The sequence below is a fragment of the Nomascus leucogenys genome, chromosome 14 (assembly GCF_006542625.1).
Source record: "Nomascus leucogenys isolate Asia chromosome 14, Asia_NLE_v1, whole genome shotgun sequence".
Classification (NCBI taxonomy): domain Eukaryota; kingdom Metazoa; phylum Chordata; class Mammalia; order Primates; family Hylobatidae; genus Nomascus; species Nomascus leucogenys.
Window position 1 is genome coordinate 90,312,567 of NC_044394.1, and position 16,388 is coordinate 90,328,954.

The 16,388-nt window shown below is 55.1% G+C and overlaps 1 protein-coding gene across 5 annotated transcripts in view; it reads right to left on the reverse strand.

Annotated features, from left to right (window-relative positions):
* The window catches only part of FBF1 (Fas binding factor 1), a 31,471-nt gene that overhangs the window by 5,905 nt on the left and 9,178 nt on the right, over window positions 1-16,388 (reverse strand). For 4 of the 5 annotated variants that reach the window (XM_030827026.1, XM_030827025.1, XM_030827027.1 and 1 more), the window contains exons 6-19: window positions 15,420-15,480; window positions 14,010-14,060; window positions 12,087-12,204; window positions 10,344-10,443; window positions 8,182-8,640; window positions 6,945-7,046; window positions 5,947-6,035; window positions 5,719-5,777; window positions 4,749-4,904; window positions 4,482-4,582; window positions 4,148-4,354; window positions 2,626-2,733; window positions 2,395-2,534; window positions 2,197-2,315 (exon numbers count right to left, since the gene is read on the reverse strand). In XM_030827026.1, coding sequence (XP_030682886.1) covers window positions 2,197-2,315; window positions 2,395-2,534; window positions 2,626-2,733; window positions 4,148-4,354; window positions 4,482-4,582; window positions 4,749-4,904; window positions 5,719-5,777; window positions 5,947-6,035; window positions 6,945-7,046; window positions 8,182-8,640; window positions 10,344-10,443; window positions 12,087-12,204; window positions 14,010-14,060; window positions 15,420-15,480 — 1,870 coding nt within the window. The remainder of the gene's footprint in view (window positions 1-2,196; window positions 2,316-2,394; window positions 2,535-2,625; window positions 2,734-4,147; window positions 4,355-4,481; window positions 4,583-4,748; window positions 4,905-5,718; window positions 5,778-5,946; window positions 6,036-6,944; window positions 7,047-8,181; window positions 8,641-10,343; window positions 10,444-12,086; window positions 12,205-14,009; window positions 14,061-15,419; window positions 15,481-16,388) is intronic. The other variant, XM_030827029.1, reaches the window with a different exon arrangement.

A 16,388-nucleotide genomic window follows, 5' to 3' on the forward strand; every position in this document is an offset into this window, starting at 1 on the left:
ACACAGCACGAGGCGAGAGCTTCACTGTGCCTGACCCCAGGCAGATGCTTAACACAGTTACCAAATGAAGAGGCGCATCAAAATGGTTCACAACATAAAAGCATCTCTATCTATGTTGATATGGCTATAGGATAGATATCAGGTCAGCAGTGGACATCTCTGACTAGTGGGATATTTTTATTTTCTTCTTTAAAAACATTTTTTTGGGCCAGGCACAGTGGCTTAGCCCTATAATCCCAGCACTTTGGGGGGCTGAGACAGGTGGATCACCTGAGGTCAGGAGTTCAAGACCAGCTTGGCCAACATGGTGAAACCCATCTCTACTAAAAATACAAAAATTAGCTGAGCGTGGTGGCAGTTGCCTGTAATCCCAGTAGCTCAGGAGGCTGAGGCAGGAGAATGTCTTGAACCCAGGAGGCGAAGGTTGCAGTGAGCTGAGACTGCGCCACTGTACTACAGCCTGGGTGACAGAGCGAGACTCTGACAAAAAAAAAAAAAAAAAAAAAGTTTTTGGCTGGGCATGGTGGCTCACACCTGTAATCCCTGCACTTTGGGAGGCCAAAGTGGGCAGATTGTCTGAGCTCAGGAGTTTGAGATCAGCCTGGGCAACATGGCAAACCCTCGTTTCTACAAAAAATACAAAAAATTAGCTGGGTATAGTGGCATGCACCTGTGATCCCAGCTACTTGGGGGCGGAGGTGGGAAGATTGCTTGAGCCCAGGAGGTTCAAGCTGCAGTGAGCTGAGATCTCGCCACTGCACTCCAGCCTGAGTCACAGTGAGACCCCACCTCTAAAAAAAATTTTTTTTTTGGCCAGGCGTGGTGGCTCCTACCTGTACTCTCAAAATGTTGGGAGGCGTAAGTGGGCAGATTGCTTGAGCCTAAGAGTTCAAGACCAGCCTGGGCAACATGGCGAGACCCACATCTCAATAAAAAATACACTATTAGCTGGGTGTGGTGGTTTGCGCCCGTAGTCCCAGCTACTCAGGAAGCTGAGGCAGGAGGATGGCTTGAGCCAAGGAGGTCAGGCTGCAGTGAGCTATGATCACACCACTGCACTCCAGCCTGGGCAACACAGCAAGACCCTGTCTCTAAAAAATAACAGTGCTTTGTAAAACCTTAGAAGACGACAGCTACTAGCTGAGGACAAAAAGATAGGTGGGAGGACAAGGAAGGCTTCGTGGAGGTGGTAGCATCGAAAGATTCCTTACCATTGAATTCAGCCTAGAAAGATTTCCACAGGTAAGGAAAAGGAAGTGAGCAAAGGCAGGGACTGCAGGTGCGCATCACCACACCCAGTTAATTAAAACAAAATTTAAATGTTTGTATTTATTTATTTATTTATTGAGACAGAGTCTCGCTCTGTTAACCAGACTGGTGTACAGTGGTATGATCTCCACTCACTGCAACCTCCGCATCCTGGGTTCAAGCGATTCTCCTGCCTCAGCCTCTCCAGTAGCTGGGATTACAGGCATGCGCCAGCACGCCTGGCTAGTTTTTTTTTTTTATTTTTAGTTTCACCATGTTGGCCAGGCTGGTCTCGAACTCCTGAGTTCAAGTGATCCTCCAGCCTTGGCCTCCCGAAGTGCTGGAATTACAGGCATGAGCCAACTTGCCTGGTCTAAAAAAATTTTTTTATGGTCTTGCTAGGCTGGTCTCAAATTATTGGGCTTAAGTGATCCCCCTGCCTCAGCCCCTCAAATAGCTGGGATTATAGGCACAGGCTACTGTGCCTGGCTAAGGTCACTATTATTTAAATAAAGCATGTGCTTATATATGAAAGGTATCTAGGGAGTTCAAATGTCTCTGTGAGAGCTGAAGAGGCTAGGATGACATTTAATGGGCAAGAGCATCTGTCCCAATGTCAGGCCTCAGCTGATGTGATGGATTCGAGTGTCAGGAAGTGGGAAGTGCAGCTGATGGTTGCGGGGGCTAGACTGTGGAGGGCAGCCAAGGTGGCCGAGGGGCTTGCGGTGCTGAGGAGCAGGCAGGGCGTGGTGGGGGCCTGGCCAGGCGGCCCCTGTGCTCAGGTGGGCAGTGCTGAGGGCCTGGGCCAGGGCAGGGAGATGTAGAGGCAGGAAGCCGCAGGTGGGGCGCTGACCTCCTGAGGAGGTGAGGTCAGGGGAGTGCCGCCACACCTGTGGGTGCCCTAGAGAAGAGGCCCTGTGGCAGGAGGGCCAGGAGGACGGGCCTCACCTGCTCCAGCAGCCGGCTCTGCTCATTCAGCCGTGCCTCCATCTTCCCGATGACCTCCTGTTGCCGGCTCCGCTCCTCCTCCATGTCCCGCTGCTGCTGGCCCAGCCACTCCTGCAGTGCTGGGGGCAACCCACAGGGTGCTCAGCAGCTGCTCCCCTTCCCACCAGGAGCCCGGGTGGCTGAGAGGGGAGGGCATACCCCGCAGCTGCTCATCACGCTGCTGGATCCCCAGCTTCCGCTCCTGGGAGGTGGTGAGGTGCGAAGCCTCCACGCGGGAGGACAGCTCTTGCAGGCTGCTGGAGAACTTCTCCATCTGGTGGATGATGCTATTCAGGGACCTGGAAGAAGACTGGGTCAACCCCACCTGAAGGTCTCGGGGACCCCCTGGCCCCCAACCTCAGGCGGGCATTGTTGGGACAGTGCACATACCGCGTGTGGGAGGTGGCACTGGTGGCCGCATCGACCTCTCGGTCCTTCAGCAGCTTTAGCCGCTGCAGCTGCTCCTCATGGTCTCTGCGCATGTCTAGGATGGACGCCCTGAGGGGAGGCGGGAGGGGAAGGCCGTCACTCTGAGCTGGACCACCCAGATGCGGCAACTCCTTGTGGAAGGGCGTGCTTCCGTGCAGCCCTTGCTCCCAGGCCTCTCCTCCGCTGGGCACTGCCTCAGTTTCCCCAGCTCCTCTGTCTTATCTGTCATGGTGCCTCAATGCTACACGCACTAAGATGGACATTCCTCCCCTTATTCAGCTTTTTTTTTTTTTTTTCAGAGATGGAGTTTCGCTCTGTCGCCCAGAGTCTCGCTCTGTTGCCCAGGCTGGAGTTCAGTGGCGTGATCTCGGCTCACTGCAACCTCTGCCTCCTGGGTTCAACCAATTCTCCTGCCTCAGCCTCCCCAGTGGCTGGGACTATAGACGCTCACCACCACGCCTAATTTTTTGTATTTTAGTAGAGATGGTGTTTCACCGTGTTGCCCAGGCTGGTCTCGAATTCCTGAGCTCAGGCAATCTGCCCACCTTGGCCTCCCAAAGTGCTGGGATTACAGGTGTGAGCCACCGCAGCCGGCCCCAAGCAGTCTTTCTTTCTTTTCTTTTTTTTTTGGTAGAGATGAGGTTTCACTATGTTGCCCAGGCTGGTCTTGAACTCCTAGCCTCAAGCAATCCTCCTGCCTTGGCCTCCCAAGTGTTTATTTTGTTTTTTAAATGTTTTTAGAGACAGGGTTTTGTTCTGTAGTCCAGGCTGGAGTGCAGTGGCATGATCATAGCTCATTGCAGCCTTGATCTCTTGGGCTCAAGGTATCCTCCTGCCTCAGCCTCCCAAGTAGCTGGAACTACAGGAGTGCACTATCATGTCAGCTAATTTAAAAATTGTTTTTAGAGACGAGGTCTCACTGTGTTGCCCAGGCTGGTCTCAAACTCCTGGCCTCAAGTGATCCTCCCACCTCGGTCTCCCAAAGTGCTGGGATTACAGGGGTATGCCATTGCACCCGGTCCTGAGCAGTCTTAAAAGGCTGCCTCTGCCTTCATCGACCTCTGACTCCCTTAGGTAACTTTTCTTAAGTTTCCTTCTCTTCTAGAAAGGCAACCCTATCAACATGGTAGGCACAACAGCACAAGCCTTTCTCAGGTGGATCTTGTTTCTAGCCTCTACTGGGTGAGCAGGCAAGTGGACGACCCTGTGCTTAGTTAGACCCTGGGGGGCTTGCTGCTGCCGTGCTGTGCCTGAACAGCCTGTGGGTACCCCCTCCTGCCTCTGTAAGAGCAGCTGGCACCCCCACCCATGGGTGTGATGGGTCAGTGTGCTCAGCCCTCAGTCCTCACTCACTGGACTGGGAGGGAAGGACCCAACCCCTGTCCAAAGGCTGCTGAGCTACAGCGAAGGGTCTCGTGGGGATGGCTCTCTTCTAGTTACTCCTTGCAAGCCTGCTCCCCAGCTGCCTGTCCCTGGGCCTCACCGCTGCAGCTCCCGGAGCCGCTCCATTTCCTGGTCCTTCTCCTGCGCTATGGCCGCCAAGCGCCGCTGGTGTTGGGCCGTAAGCTCAGCACGGGCCTGTTCGGCCTCCTGGCAGTGCGACAGATACCGAGCTGACAGCTCCTCGTTCTCTCTCCGGAGCCGCTCCTCCCGTTGCTGGTACGATGTTTCTAGCACCTTGATGCGGCTTCTGCCAACAGAACACCCAGCCATGGTGCAAGGAAGGCAGAGGGCTGCCACCTAAAGGCCTCTCCAGGCACACTGGGGTGGACTTTGGGGTCAGTGTGAGAGCAGAGCTGGGGCCAGCGCCAGGGTACCTGTGTGCACTCTCGATGAGCTCCAGGTCTGCCTGGTGCTGCTGCTGCAGACTCCCCAGCAGCAGCTCATGCTGGGCCCGTTCCAGCTCCAGCTTCTGCACCTGGGAGACAGCAGGAGGGCCAGCGACCAGGGAGGGGAGGTGGCTGTACTCCACACTGCCCTGTGCCAACAGCCCTTCCTCCCTCCTGGGGAAGCTTCCAGCCACTCTCAGTGTTCCCTCCCGTTGCAACCCTGTCCCCAGCGCCAGCGGCCCCGCTGCCCCTCACCTGGGCCACCAGCTCTTCCAGCCGGGTCTGGCTCTGCAGCAGTTTGGCCTGGAGCTCGGTGGGCCTGCTCTGAAGCTGCACCCGTGCTGCCAGGAGCTGCTTCTGGTATTCTGTGCCCAGCAGCAGGCTCCAGGCCAGGGACTCTGGAAGCAGGGACTGGAGGAGAGGAAGAGAGGTGTTCCTGGCTAGGGAGGGGACAGGGGCCCAACTGAGATCAGCTACCTCCTGGACCACTGCTCACTGGACCTCCCTGCATCTGATCTGTGGCTGCAGATGGGGCCAAGGCCTTGGAAAGTCACAGTCACTGCGGCTGAGCAGTCCCCACTGTACCTCCCCTTGCAGGTCTGGTCAGGAGCATGTCTCCCTCCATCCCCTGGAACAGCTTCCTCCCAGCATGGTCTCCGGCTTCCCAGACAAATGGCTGAGCCCCAGCAGAGTCTTCGCTATGACAAAAGCTGATGCTGGCTTTTCCTGTCAGGCCTGAAGCCCACATGTTGACACTAATCTGGTTCCCACGAGCTGTCCCCTACCCACCATCTCTCAGGGACACATTCTTGGGAGGGCCACACCTCCCAGGCCCAGGTATCACAGGTGACTGCCACACATGGGAAACAGAGGCAGAGGTGTGGTGGGAGGATGGCAGGGGTGGAGGAGGCTTTCTTGACAGAACAGGACCCTGCGGCCCTGCTTTCTGACTGCGGCATCCCAGCTCCCCTGCTTTCTGACTGCAGCATCCCAGCTCCCCGGCCTGATGTAGGCAAATTAACACCCAGCTCTGCCCGGGAGCAGCGAGGCTAGAAATTCAGGCAAGTTCTGGTTGGGGGTGCCAGGGGGAGCTGGCTGACGTCACATTTGGTATGTTTGAAACATTTTTCCTGGCAGGTCATCAAGTCAAACTGTTGGTGTTGCCTCTGGGCATGGAGAATTGCTCCCTGGGCCCTGAGCTAGACCTGTCTGCCCACACCCCTACCTGGATGGGCATGGAAGGCTCTGTGGGTTCCTGGGTGCTCGGGAAACATGTGGCAGGCTCTGAAACATCAACAGCAGAGAAATGAGCAGGAGGCCCAGGGCTCTGGGCCTGCGAGTGTCCAGGAGGGGCTGGTGTCACTCATGTCCCGGGGACCCCAAAGGAAGCTCAAGGTACCTCTTCCTCACCCAGGGTTAAACTCCCAAATTAAGCAGAAAACAAAAAACAAACCAGTGGCCGAGAGGTCTCCAGGGACTGTTCCCCTCTTTGGGGAACCTGTAGGGAGTGCTGAGGCGGCATGTTTCTGAGTCACAGGGGACCTGAGGACACAGGGATGGGGCATGGTGAGCAGCCTCTGTGTGGGACACGGGGACAGGGCAGGGTGGGCAGCCTCTGCATGGGACACGGGGACGGGGCAGGGTGGGCAGCCTCTGCGTGGGACACGGGGACGGGGCAGGGTGGGCAGCCTCTGCGTGGGACACGGAGACGGGGCAGGGTGGGCAGCCTCTGCGTGGGACAAGGGGACGGGGCAGGGTGGGCAGCCTCTGCGTGGGACACGGGGACGGGGCAGGGTGGGCAGCCTCTGCGTGGGACACGGGGACGGGGCAGGGTGGGCAGCCTCTGCGTGGGACAACGGGACGGGGCAGGGTGGGCAGCCTCTGCGTGGGACAAGGGGACGGGGCAGGGTGGGCAGCCTCTGGTGGGACACGGGGACGGGGCAGGGTGGGCAGCCTCTGCGTGGGACACGGGGACGGGGCAGGGTGGGCAGCCTCTGCGTGGGACACGGGGACGGGGCAGGGTGGGCAGCCTCTGCGTGGGACACGGGGACGGGGCAGGGTGGGCAGCCTCTGCGTGGGACACGGGGACGGGGCAGGGTGGGCAGCCTCTGCGTGGGACACGGGGACGGGGCAGGGTGGGCAGCCTCTGCGTGGGACACGGGGACGGGGCAGGGTGGGCAGCCTCTGCGTGGGACACGGGGACGGGGCAGGGTGGGCAGCCTCTGGTGGGACACGGGGACGGGGCAGGGTGGGCAGCCTCTGCGTGGGACACGGGGATGGGGCAGGGTGGGCAGCCTCTGCGTGGGACACGGGGATGGGGCAGGGTGGGCAGTCTCTGTGTGGGGCACTGGGATGGGGCAGGGTGGGCAGCCTCTGTGTCCCTCTCTCAGGACAGAGGCCTGTGCTGCCCACCATGCTCTCATTCCCGCTCAGCCCGCAGCCCAGGCCTACCTCAAGACGCTAGGCCTGACACACGGTCTTTCTCGTGCGGTTGTTCCAGAGCTCCCTCCAGCAGCTGCGTGCTCAAGCCCTTGTGTGCTGGTGACAGGTTGGCTGAGGAAAGGCAGCGTTCAAGGTGAAGATGACAGAAGGCCCAGGTCAGGCTGGATGAAGACAGGGCCTAGGACGGGCTTCACACGTGAAGCTCATGGCTCCCCTTCCTCCTGCTCCCACCATCCCGTCTTGGGGCGCTCTCCTCCCACGTCTGAGCTCCTGGGATTTCTGGGCGTCTCTTCCCTTCGAGTACCCGCTTCCTGCCTCAGTGTCCAAGTGGTGTAGTGAATGGACACTGTCCAAGCAGTGACAATGGAAATGTTATAGACACTGGAGTCAAGTTCAAGTTCAGAGCCCTGTTCCAGCCCACTTAACTTGGCTCAGCTCTAGATTAGGGTTCTGCTCGGTCTACCAAATCTGGCTGGCTCCCTTTCCCATTATTTCCACCTCTTTCTCGGCTCATGGGTCAGTGAAGGGACAGGTTCTCTTCTGTTTTGGCCTGAGCTTTCCCCTCGGCCTCAGGTCAAAGTCAAAACTGCCCTCCTGTCATCAACCCCAGGACAGGGTGATGTCCCTGGGCTGTCACAAATTGCCCAGTTCACTCCCCTGGGCTCTGGCCACAGCACATCTCACCACTTCCTCTGGACTCCCCCAGCCTGCCAGCCCCTTGTGCCTTCCTGCCCTCAGAGGTCACTCGCTATCCTGCCCCACAGATAGGGGCTTCTCCAAGAGGTGCCTCTCGGCCACTGTGTCTCCTCTAACACTCTCAAAGAGCACAGGGACATCTCAGCTCACACACGCCACACTCGCTTCAGTGGAGTCGGCAGAAGCACCAGCTGTTTGGATGCTGGGGCTTCCAGCCTGAGGGCGCTGTGACAGGGCAGTGGTGTGTCTGCCACCTCAGGGACCCTCTGTCTTCTACCCGATCAAGTTAGCACCCATCCCCATGGCAGTCAGGGCATGAATGTCAACAGCCCTCCTTCTTGGGTGTGTCCCTGGGGCAAGCCCGGGAGCCAGAGGCTCTCTCTGCAGTGCCCGAAAGGCAGAGTAGCAAAGCCAAGAAGTGGCCTCTGTGGCCACGGCGCCCTGCCTTGTTCCCCAACTCCTGACTGAGGCTGCAACAGGTGAAGGGGCAAAGGGGCTCAAGTCCCCAGCCGGTCCTCCCCCTACTAGCCACAGCAGCCCAAGCCTGTACCTGCCAGAAGGGGGATGGCCTGCTGTCCCCACCAAACTCAGGCCCTCAGAGGTCCCAGCATGCTGCTCTCTGGCCAGGCCTTGGGACTTCTTCTGAGACAGGGCATGGCTCAGCCAGTCCTCCTCTTTCTCCTCCTTGGAGGCTCGCAGCTTGGAAGCCTGGCCGGCTTTGGCAGGGGACCCTGCACCTTCAGTTGCTGGCTTTGCCCTGGAGCGGGGCAGCCCAGCTGGCATGGAGTGCTGGCTCGCAGGAGGAGGCACTGAGGGCGTGACAGGCACTGAGCTTTCCCGACGGGCCTCTCTGGTGGGTGAGGCAGGCAACAGGTCCAAGTCCTCGTCCTTGAGGCCCAACCAGTCAGCTCCTCCCTTCCTGGGCTGGATGGGGCTGGAAGCCGTTGGAGGGTTCTGTTTGGAGCCTGGTTCTCCCTTGGGGTCTGGGCCACTGTCTGCTAAGAACCTACTTCAAGACAGAAAGGAGGGTGTCAGACAGGGGAAGCAGCCAGTCCCAGTGGCCCCCTGGCAGCCTGTGGCTGGGCGTCACGATGCCCAGGGACCCTGCACAGTCAGCTGAGGCCCAGTGAGCAGTGGCTTCTGGACTGGCTCAGGTGGCAGGCCACATGCTGTCTATAGAACACCACGAAGTACAGAGACCTTGACTTCCACCACATGAACCAGGGACAGTTCTACCCACAGAGAGCAGGAACAGGATCAAATGACAGCCATGGGCACACAGGTCTAAAGAAAAATCAGGCCGAGCACGGTGGCTCATGCCTGTAATCCCAGATCTTTGGTAGGCCAGGGTGGGCAGATTGCTTAAGGCCAGGAGTTCAAGACTAGCCTGGCCAACATGTGAAACCCCATCTCTACTAAAAACACAAAAAAATTAGCCAGGTGTGGTGGTGGGCGCCTGTAGTCCCAGCTACTTGGGAGGCTGAGGCACGAGAATTGCTTGAACGCAGGAGGCAGAGGTTGCGGTAAGCCGAGATCATGCCACTGAACTCCAGCCTGCACGACAGAGTGAGACTCTGTCTAAAAATAGTAAGTTGGATCAAGTGGTTTCCAGGTTTTCCAACAACAGTTACTTCATTTGTTCAGCCGTGGCCTTTGTCTGTCACTGACCAGTGGCAGCAGGTTCCTAGGGTTAAGAACGTACTGGGTGTGGGAAGAAATGCCGATGAGCATAGAGCTATTCAGATAAAAAGAAGATGAAGAAGCCAACCTGGCACAATGGGAACAACTGCTGAACCTGGGAAAGGATGAGAGGGGCTCCTGGTGCTGTTCTTACAACTTCTGAAGTTTTTTTTTTTTTGAGACGGAGTCTCGCTCTATTGCCCAGGCTGGAGTGCAGTGAGTGGTGCAACCTCAGCTCACCACAACTTCCGCCTCTAGGGTTCAAGCTATTGTCCAGCCTCAGCCTCCCAAGTAGCTGGAATCACAGGCGCCCACCACCATGCCCTGCTAATTTTTGTATTTTTAGCAGAGACAGGGTTTCACCATGTTGGCCAGGCTGGTCTCGAACTCCTGACCTCAGGTGATCCACCTGCCTCGGTCTCCCAAACTGCTGAGATTACAGGCAGGAGCCACCACACCCAGCCGACTTTTGAAGTTTGAAATTACTTCAAAATACAAAGTTTAAAATATATACTGGGAAAAAAACTCCAAACTCAGGAAATCCTATCACTGATGTAATTTTCTTTTTGTAAACTGCGAGGATCACACTGTCAGAATTGTCATGGCAGGTTCGACAGCAGAGTTCCTGGGAAGCGGGGTCTAAGAAGCCACCACAGAGGCCAGTGGTCTTGCTACGCATCGGGATGTATATTCCTTGGGGAGACCGAGTGACATCACAGCCATTTATGATTTCAGGGGCTTTAGGTGGAGGCAGGCCCACCTGCCCCTTTCCTTCTGAGGCTGGGTGGGGCACTGTCGAACCTGAGCAGTGTCTGGGATGGGGGCTCCCACTGGGGCCGTCTCCACCACTCTGTCTGGGCTGGCGGGACCAGGCCATCTCCCGCTTCCTTCAGCACCTGCAGAGCTGACGACCTTGTACCCTGTGGCCTCCCACATGAGACTCTCGGGTGGGACAGGGGACAGCTGCAGGGGCCTGTCTTCCCAGTGGCCGATCTGTCTCAAGAGGCCAAGGCTCCTGCAGGCCCCACTTACCTGACAGACTGCCGGCGGGACTGCTGGCCCTCAGAGGAGACCACGGTGGGCTGATAGGCTCCAAAGGTGAAGTCCTTGTCACCCCACGCATCTTCACTGTCTGTGAATTAAGGAGCCTGTGACCATGATCTGGAGTAGGGGAAACCAAGCTCATTTGTGGCTGCAAAATTCTAACAAAAGCTGAATTTGGTAGCTTGTTGTGTAAGACAAGCAGAGGGAAGCTGCTGTGAAGGGAGCACCTCAGGCACTGGCCAGGAGGATGCAGTGGCCTTGCAGTAGCCGGGCCCTGCCCCAAGATCCCTCCAGGTCAGGTCCAGCGAGCTGCATGTGTCACAAGAACGATTCTCAGCGGACAGCTTGTGGGCTGATGCTTTGAGAAACATGGCCAGAGCAGTGCTTTTCAAATGCGAGCTGCTACCCATGAGAGGGCCAAGAAACCAGCTTAATGTGTCACAGCCAGTGTGTTTCCAAATCAAACAGCATCTCAATCATAGACAACCGAGCATGAACAGTGGTCATGGTAAGTATTATTTCATGACGATTTTTTTTTTTGTTTGTTTTTTTGAGATGAAGTCTCACTGTCGCCCAGGTTGGAGTGCAGTGGCACGATCTCGGCTCACTGCAGGCTCCGCCCCACCGGGGTTCACGCCATTCTCCTGCCTCAGCCTCCCGAGTAGCTGGGACTACAGCTGGGACTACTGCTGGGAGGCCGAGGCGGGCGGATCACGAGGTCAGGAGATTGTGACCACGGTGAAACTCCGTCTCTACTAAAAATACAAAAAAATTAGCCGGGCGTGGTGGAGGGCACCTGTAGTCCCAGCTACTTGGAGAGGCTGAGGCAGGAGAATGGCGTGAACCCGGGAGGCGGAGCTTGCAGTGAGCCGAGATCGTGCCACTGCACTCCAGGCTGGGCAACAGAGCGAGACTCCGTCTCAAAAAAAAAAAAAAAAAAAAAAAAAGTCACCCTCAGTGCCACTCCCAAGTCTTGAGAGAACCACTTTTCACTTTTAACATTTTGGTGCATAATGTTCCACTCTGGTACTCTTTTTTTTTTTTTTTTTTTTTTGAGATGGAGTTTCGCTCTTATCACCCAGGCTGGAGTGCAGTGGCATGATCTCGGCTCAGTGCAACCTCCACCTCCTGAGTTCACACGATTCTCTTGCCTCAGCCTCCCAAGTAGCTGAGATTACAGGCATGTGCTACCTGCAGGAAGCAGAAGACAAGATCGTGGGCCTGAGTCTCTCCTGGCCAAAGTCCTCCTCCCATATCCATGGACTGGGGCCCCTGGGATGGGGTGCACTTCTTCCTGGGAAGCTGGGGGCTCATGGCCATGGGCACAGCCAAGGGAGGAGTCTCCAGTTCTCCCATGGGCTTCTGGCAGGGAAACGAGGTAGGAGCTACCTCTGCTCCCTCATCATGAGTCACTCTAGAGACATGGGTTCAGGAGAGGCACAGGCTACCATAGAGTTCTCCATTTTAACTCACACAGCTTCTCCAGGAGCTGCCCATGTTGGACCCAGAGGGCCTGGAACAGCTCGAGGAAGGGAGGAAACTCAAGCTGTCCCTTTACCCCACCACACACACTCACACACACGCACAACTGCTCCTTGGCCTCTCCATCCTGCGCAGAGAAAACCCAAGGACATGAATGCTTCCTACTAGCATCTTCCACGTCCTCAAAGTCTCCCTAGCAGATGCGAGGAGCCGTCTCCCATGCACCTTTCTCACTGGCTACTGACCCACCTGCAGGCTTGGGGTGGCTGAGCAGCTCTCCTTTCCCAGGGTCCTTTGCAGCTTTTTTGCTAGGGGCTGGATTAGATTTCTTCAGACCTAAGATATCAGCATCCATGCCATCCAGGTCCTAGAAAACCAGGGAGGGAGGGCAAAGGACGATGTTTGATAAGGGGCTGAGGACTTTCATCTGAGAGAGATGGGCTATTGGCACCCCAGGTGTAGAATTGTGAGAAAACAAAGGAAAGTGAGAAAACTGTTGAGAAAAACAGTGAGTGAAGCTCACTGAGTGAAGTGGAACTAAAGGTAAGCAGGGTGGGGTGGAGTGGAGTCCAGCTCATGGTTCTGGGATGAGAGACTCAAAGTCAGAACCAAAAATTGAGTCAGAGGACTTGTGGGTTATGCCCAGGGATCCTAGATGGCTGGTCTTGGGAAAAAAGCTTTCTTTTTTTAGACAGGATATTGGCCGGGTGCGGTGGCTCATGCCTATAATCCCAGCACTTTGGGCCGAGGCGGGTGGATCACCAGGTCAAGAAATCGAGGCCATCCTGGCCAACATGGTGAAACCCTGTCTCTACTAAAAATACAAAAATTAGTTGGGCGTGGTGGTGCACGCCTGTAGTCCCAGCTACTTGGGAGGCTGAGGTAGGAGAATCGCTTGAACCTGGGAGATGGAGGTTGCAGTGAGCCGAGATCACGCCACTGCACTCCAGCCTGGGCAACAGAGCAAGACTCTGTCTCAAAAAAATAAAAATAAATTTAAAATAAAATAAAGACAGAGTCTCACTCTGTCACCCAGGCTGGAGTGAAATGGTGTGATCATAGCTCATTGCAGCCTCCAACTCCTGAGCTCAAGTGAGCCACCTGCCTTGGCCTCCCAAAGTGCTGGCATTACAGGAGTAAGCCACCATGCTGGGCTTTTTTTTTTTTTGAAGACAGAGTCTTACTCTGCCACCCAGGCTGGAGTGCAGTGGTGTGATCATAGCTCATTGCAGCCTCCAACTCCTAGGCTCAAGCGAGCCTACTGCCTGCCTCGGCCTCCCAAAGTTCTGGGATTACAGGTGTGACTGACTGTGCCTGGCCTTTGAGGAGAAAGATTTCAAGATGAGATTAAAGAAGCTGAATCTGGACCGGGTGTGGTGCCTCATACCTGTAATTACAGTATTTTGGGAGGCCAAGGTAAGAGAATCACTTAAGGCCAGGAGTTTAAGGTTGCAATGAGATCACACCACTGCACTCCAGCCTGGGTGATAGAATGCGATGGTGTCTCTAAAAAAAAACCCCCAAAAACAAAAAAACACAACAAAAACAAGAGCCCCACAGGGCTGTAACCAAAAATGTGGCCTTGTCCTAGGGACTGTGGCAAAATGGGTTAACTAAAAGGGACACAAAACCCCAAGGGTCAGACAGGAGGGTGCTGCTGGCTGGAAGGAGAGGGAGAACAAGGTGTCCAAGGCCAAGCTAGAGGTTACATCCTTACAAATTATTCAGATCTGTGCCTTAAAAATCCATTGCAAAGACTGGCGCTGGGCTTGATCTGATGAGAAGACAGCAGTACTGAAGGGGGCTTGGCAGGGGATGTGGAGAGAAATATGGAGAAAGATTAAGAACAAGCGTTAGAGGAGAGAGTCTCCCCCTCTGTCTTCTAGGTGGAGGTGAGGGGACCCAGCTAGGTGGGCCTCCAAGAGAGCTGGCCCAATTTCCCCAGAGGCCTGTGGCACCCTCCACTCTCTATATACCAGGAACACTGTTTGATACCTAGAGAGGCAAGAAGGCCAATGGCTCACAGACGAGTTCCATGCTTGCACGAGGAAGGGCTCAGAAACACACGTTGTAAAGGGAGAAATTAGAGGGAGAATGAAGCCTTGGTACGAAATATCATGACCCCACCCCACCCACCCCCAGTTCTAAGAATCATGCAAGCTGTTTCCTTACCTTCATGGCCTGGAGCAGAGCCTGCGGGTCTGCCTCTGAGATACCTGAAACCTAAGTCCACAAGGAGGATGAGGACACAGATAAGGAGGCACACTAGTCAAGGCCCAATAAAACTCAGAGTCCTGGCCCCTTGCTTCTGTTAGGGCAGACGGCGCGGCAGGAGCAGAGCTTGGCCAATGGAGCTTACACAGGAGGGTGGCTTTGTTCCCCTTGCTTGGGCTTGGCAGTTGTTTGAAGCCAAACCTGCCTGGTTATAGAGGCTCAGAGAGCACTGCCATTTCTGCTCCTTCCAACCATAGAGAACTCTTCCATCCAGGACCGGAATTCTGCTACTTCTCACCCATGCCAATGGACAGCTATGGTGTTTATTAGGGGAAAGGAGCAACATCTAAGACTCCAGCAGTTTCAGGGAGCTCTCCTTTCCACTCATCTTACTACAGGAAAGAGGATTCTGCTTTGGGTCCACTCCGCAGCCCATGGGCATTATTTTGATTTAAAAACAAAGTGATGGCTGGGCGCAGTGGCTCACGCCTGTAATCCCAGCACTTTGGGAGGCCGAGGCGGGTAGATCACTTGAGGTCAGGAGTTTGAGGCCAGCCTGGCCAACATGGTGAAACCTTGTCTCTACTAAAAATACAAAATTACCTACTAAAAATACAAAAATTATTTTCTTTGGCTGGGTACAGTGGCTCAGCCTGTAATGCCAGTACTTTGAGAGGACGAGGTGAGTGGATCAAGAGGTAAGGAGTTTGAGACCAGCCTGACCAACATGGTGAAACCCGTCTCTACTAAAAATACAAAAATTATTTTCTTTGGCTGGGCACAGTGGCTCAGCCTGTAATCACAGTACTTTGAGAGGCCGATGTGGGTGGATCAAGAGGTTAGGAGTTTGAGACCAGCCTGACCAACATGGTGAAACCCCATCTCTACTAAAAATACAAAAATCAGCCAGGCGTGGTGGTGGGTGCCTGTAATCCCAGCTACTCAAGAGGCTGAGGCAGGAGAATCGCTTGAACCAGGAGATGGAGATTGCAGTGAGCAAACATTGCACCACTGCACTCCAGCCTGGGCAACAGAGGGAGACTCCGTCTTAAAATAAAAAAAAACAAACAACAAAAAAAATTAGCCAGTCGTAGTGGCAGGCGCCTGTAATCCCAGCTACTTGGGAGACGGAGGCAGGAGAATTGCTTGACCCCAGGAGGCAGAGGTTGCAGTGAGCCAAGATCACACCACTGCACTCTAGCCTGAGCAATAGAGCGAGACTCCATCTCAAAAAACAAACAAAAAGAACAAAGTGACTTTGCAGGGACTTCTAAACCCTTCTGTGGGCAGCCCCTTGGCCACAACACCCATCTCATTGTTTCTGGGGATAAGTAGAGAGGTGGAGGAGTGGGAAATGGCCAGGCTTACCTCAGCATCAGCTTCTTCCAGGCCTGCCATGGTGCTGAAGACATCATCACCCAGGAGGGACCTGCAAAGGAGAGGCATCAGCCCCTACCTGCATCCCAGGGCACTGGATGACTCTAAAAAGGGGAGGAGTGGCTTAGAAAGCCCAAGGAATCTCGCATAGATCTCTCCGGAGAACAGAGGTGCTAAAAGGAATGTCACAGGCCACCTGATGCAGTGATTTTTTCTTTTTTTTTTTTTTGAGACGGAGTCTTGCTCTGTCGCCCAGGCTGGAGTGCAGTGGCGTGATCTCGGCTCACTGCAAGCTCCGCCTCCCGGGTTCATGCCATTCTTCTGCCTCAGCCTCCCAAGTAGCTGGGAGTACAGTTGCCTGCAACCACACCCGGCTAATTTTTTGTATTTTTAGTAGAGACGGGGTTTCACCATGTTAGCCAGGATGGTCTCTATCTCCTGACCTCGTGATCCGCCGGCCTCGGCCTCCCAAAGTGCTGGGATTACAGGCGCGAGCCACTGCGCCTGGCCTAATGCAGTGATTTTTAACTTTGTTAGCAGTAGAACTGCTTCAAAAACAAATTGTTAAAAACAATAGGCTGGGCGTGGGGGCTCATGCCTGTAATCCCAGCACTTTGGGAGACCGAGGCAGGTGGATCACTTGAGGTCAGGAGTTCGAGACCAACCTGGCCAACATGGTGAAACCCCATCTCTACTAAAAATATAAAAATTAGCCAGGCGTAGTGGCGGGCACCTGTAATCCCAGCTACTCAGGAGGCTGAGGCAGGAGAATCACTTGAACCCGGGAGGTGGAGGCTGCAATGAGCTGACATTGCGCCACTGCCCTCCAGCCTGGGCGGCAGAGCAAGACTCCGTCTCAAAAAATAAAGTAAAAAAAAAAAAAAAAAAGGAAGAAAAACAACTGCTCCAGATCACATGAGGGACGAGGGCTCACAAAATTCCTCCCTATCTCTCATCTGT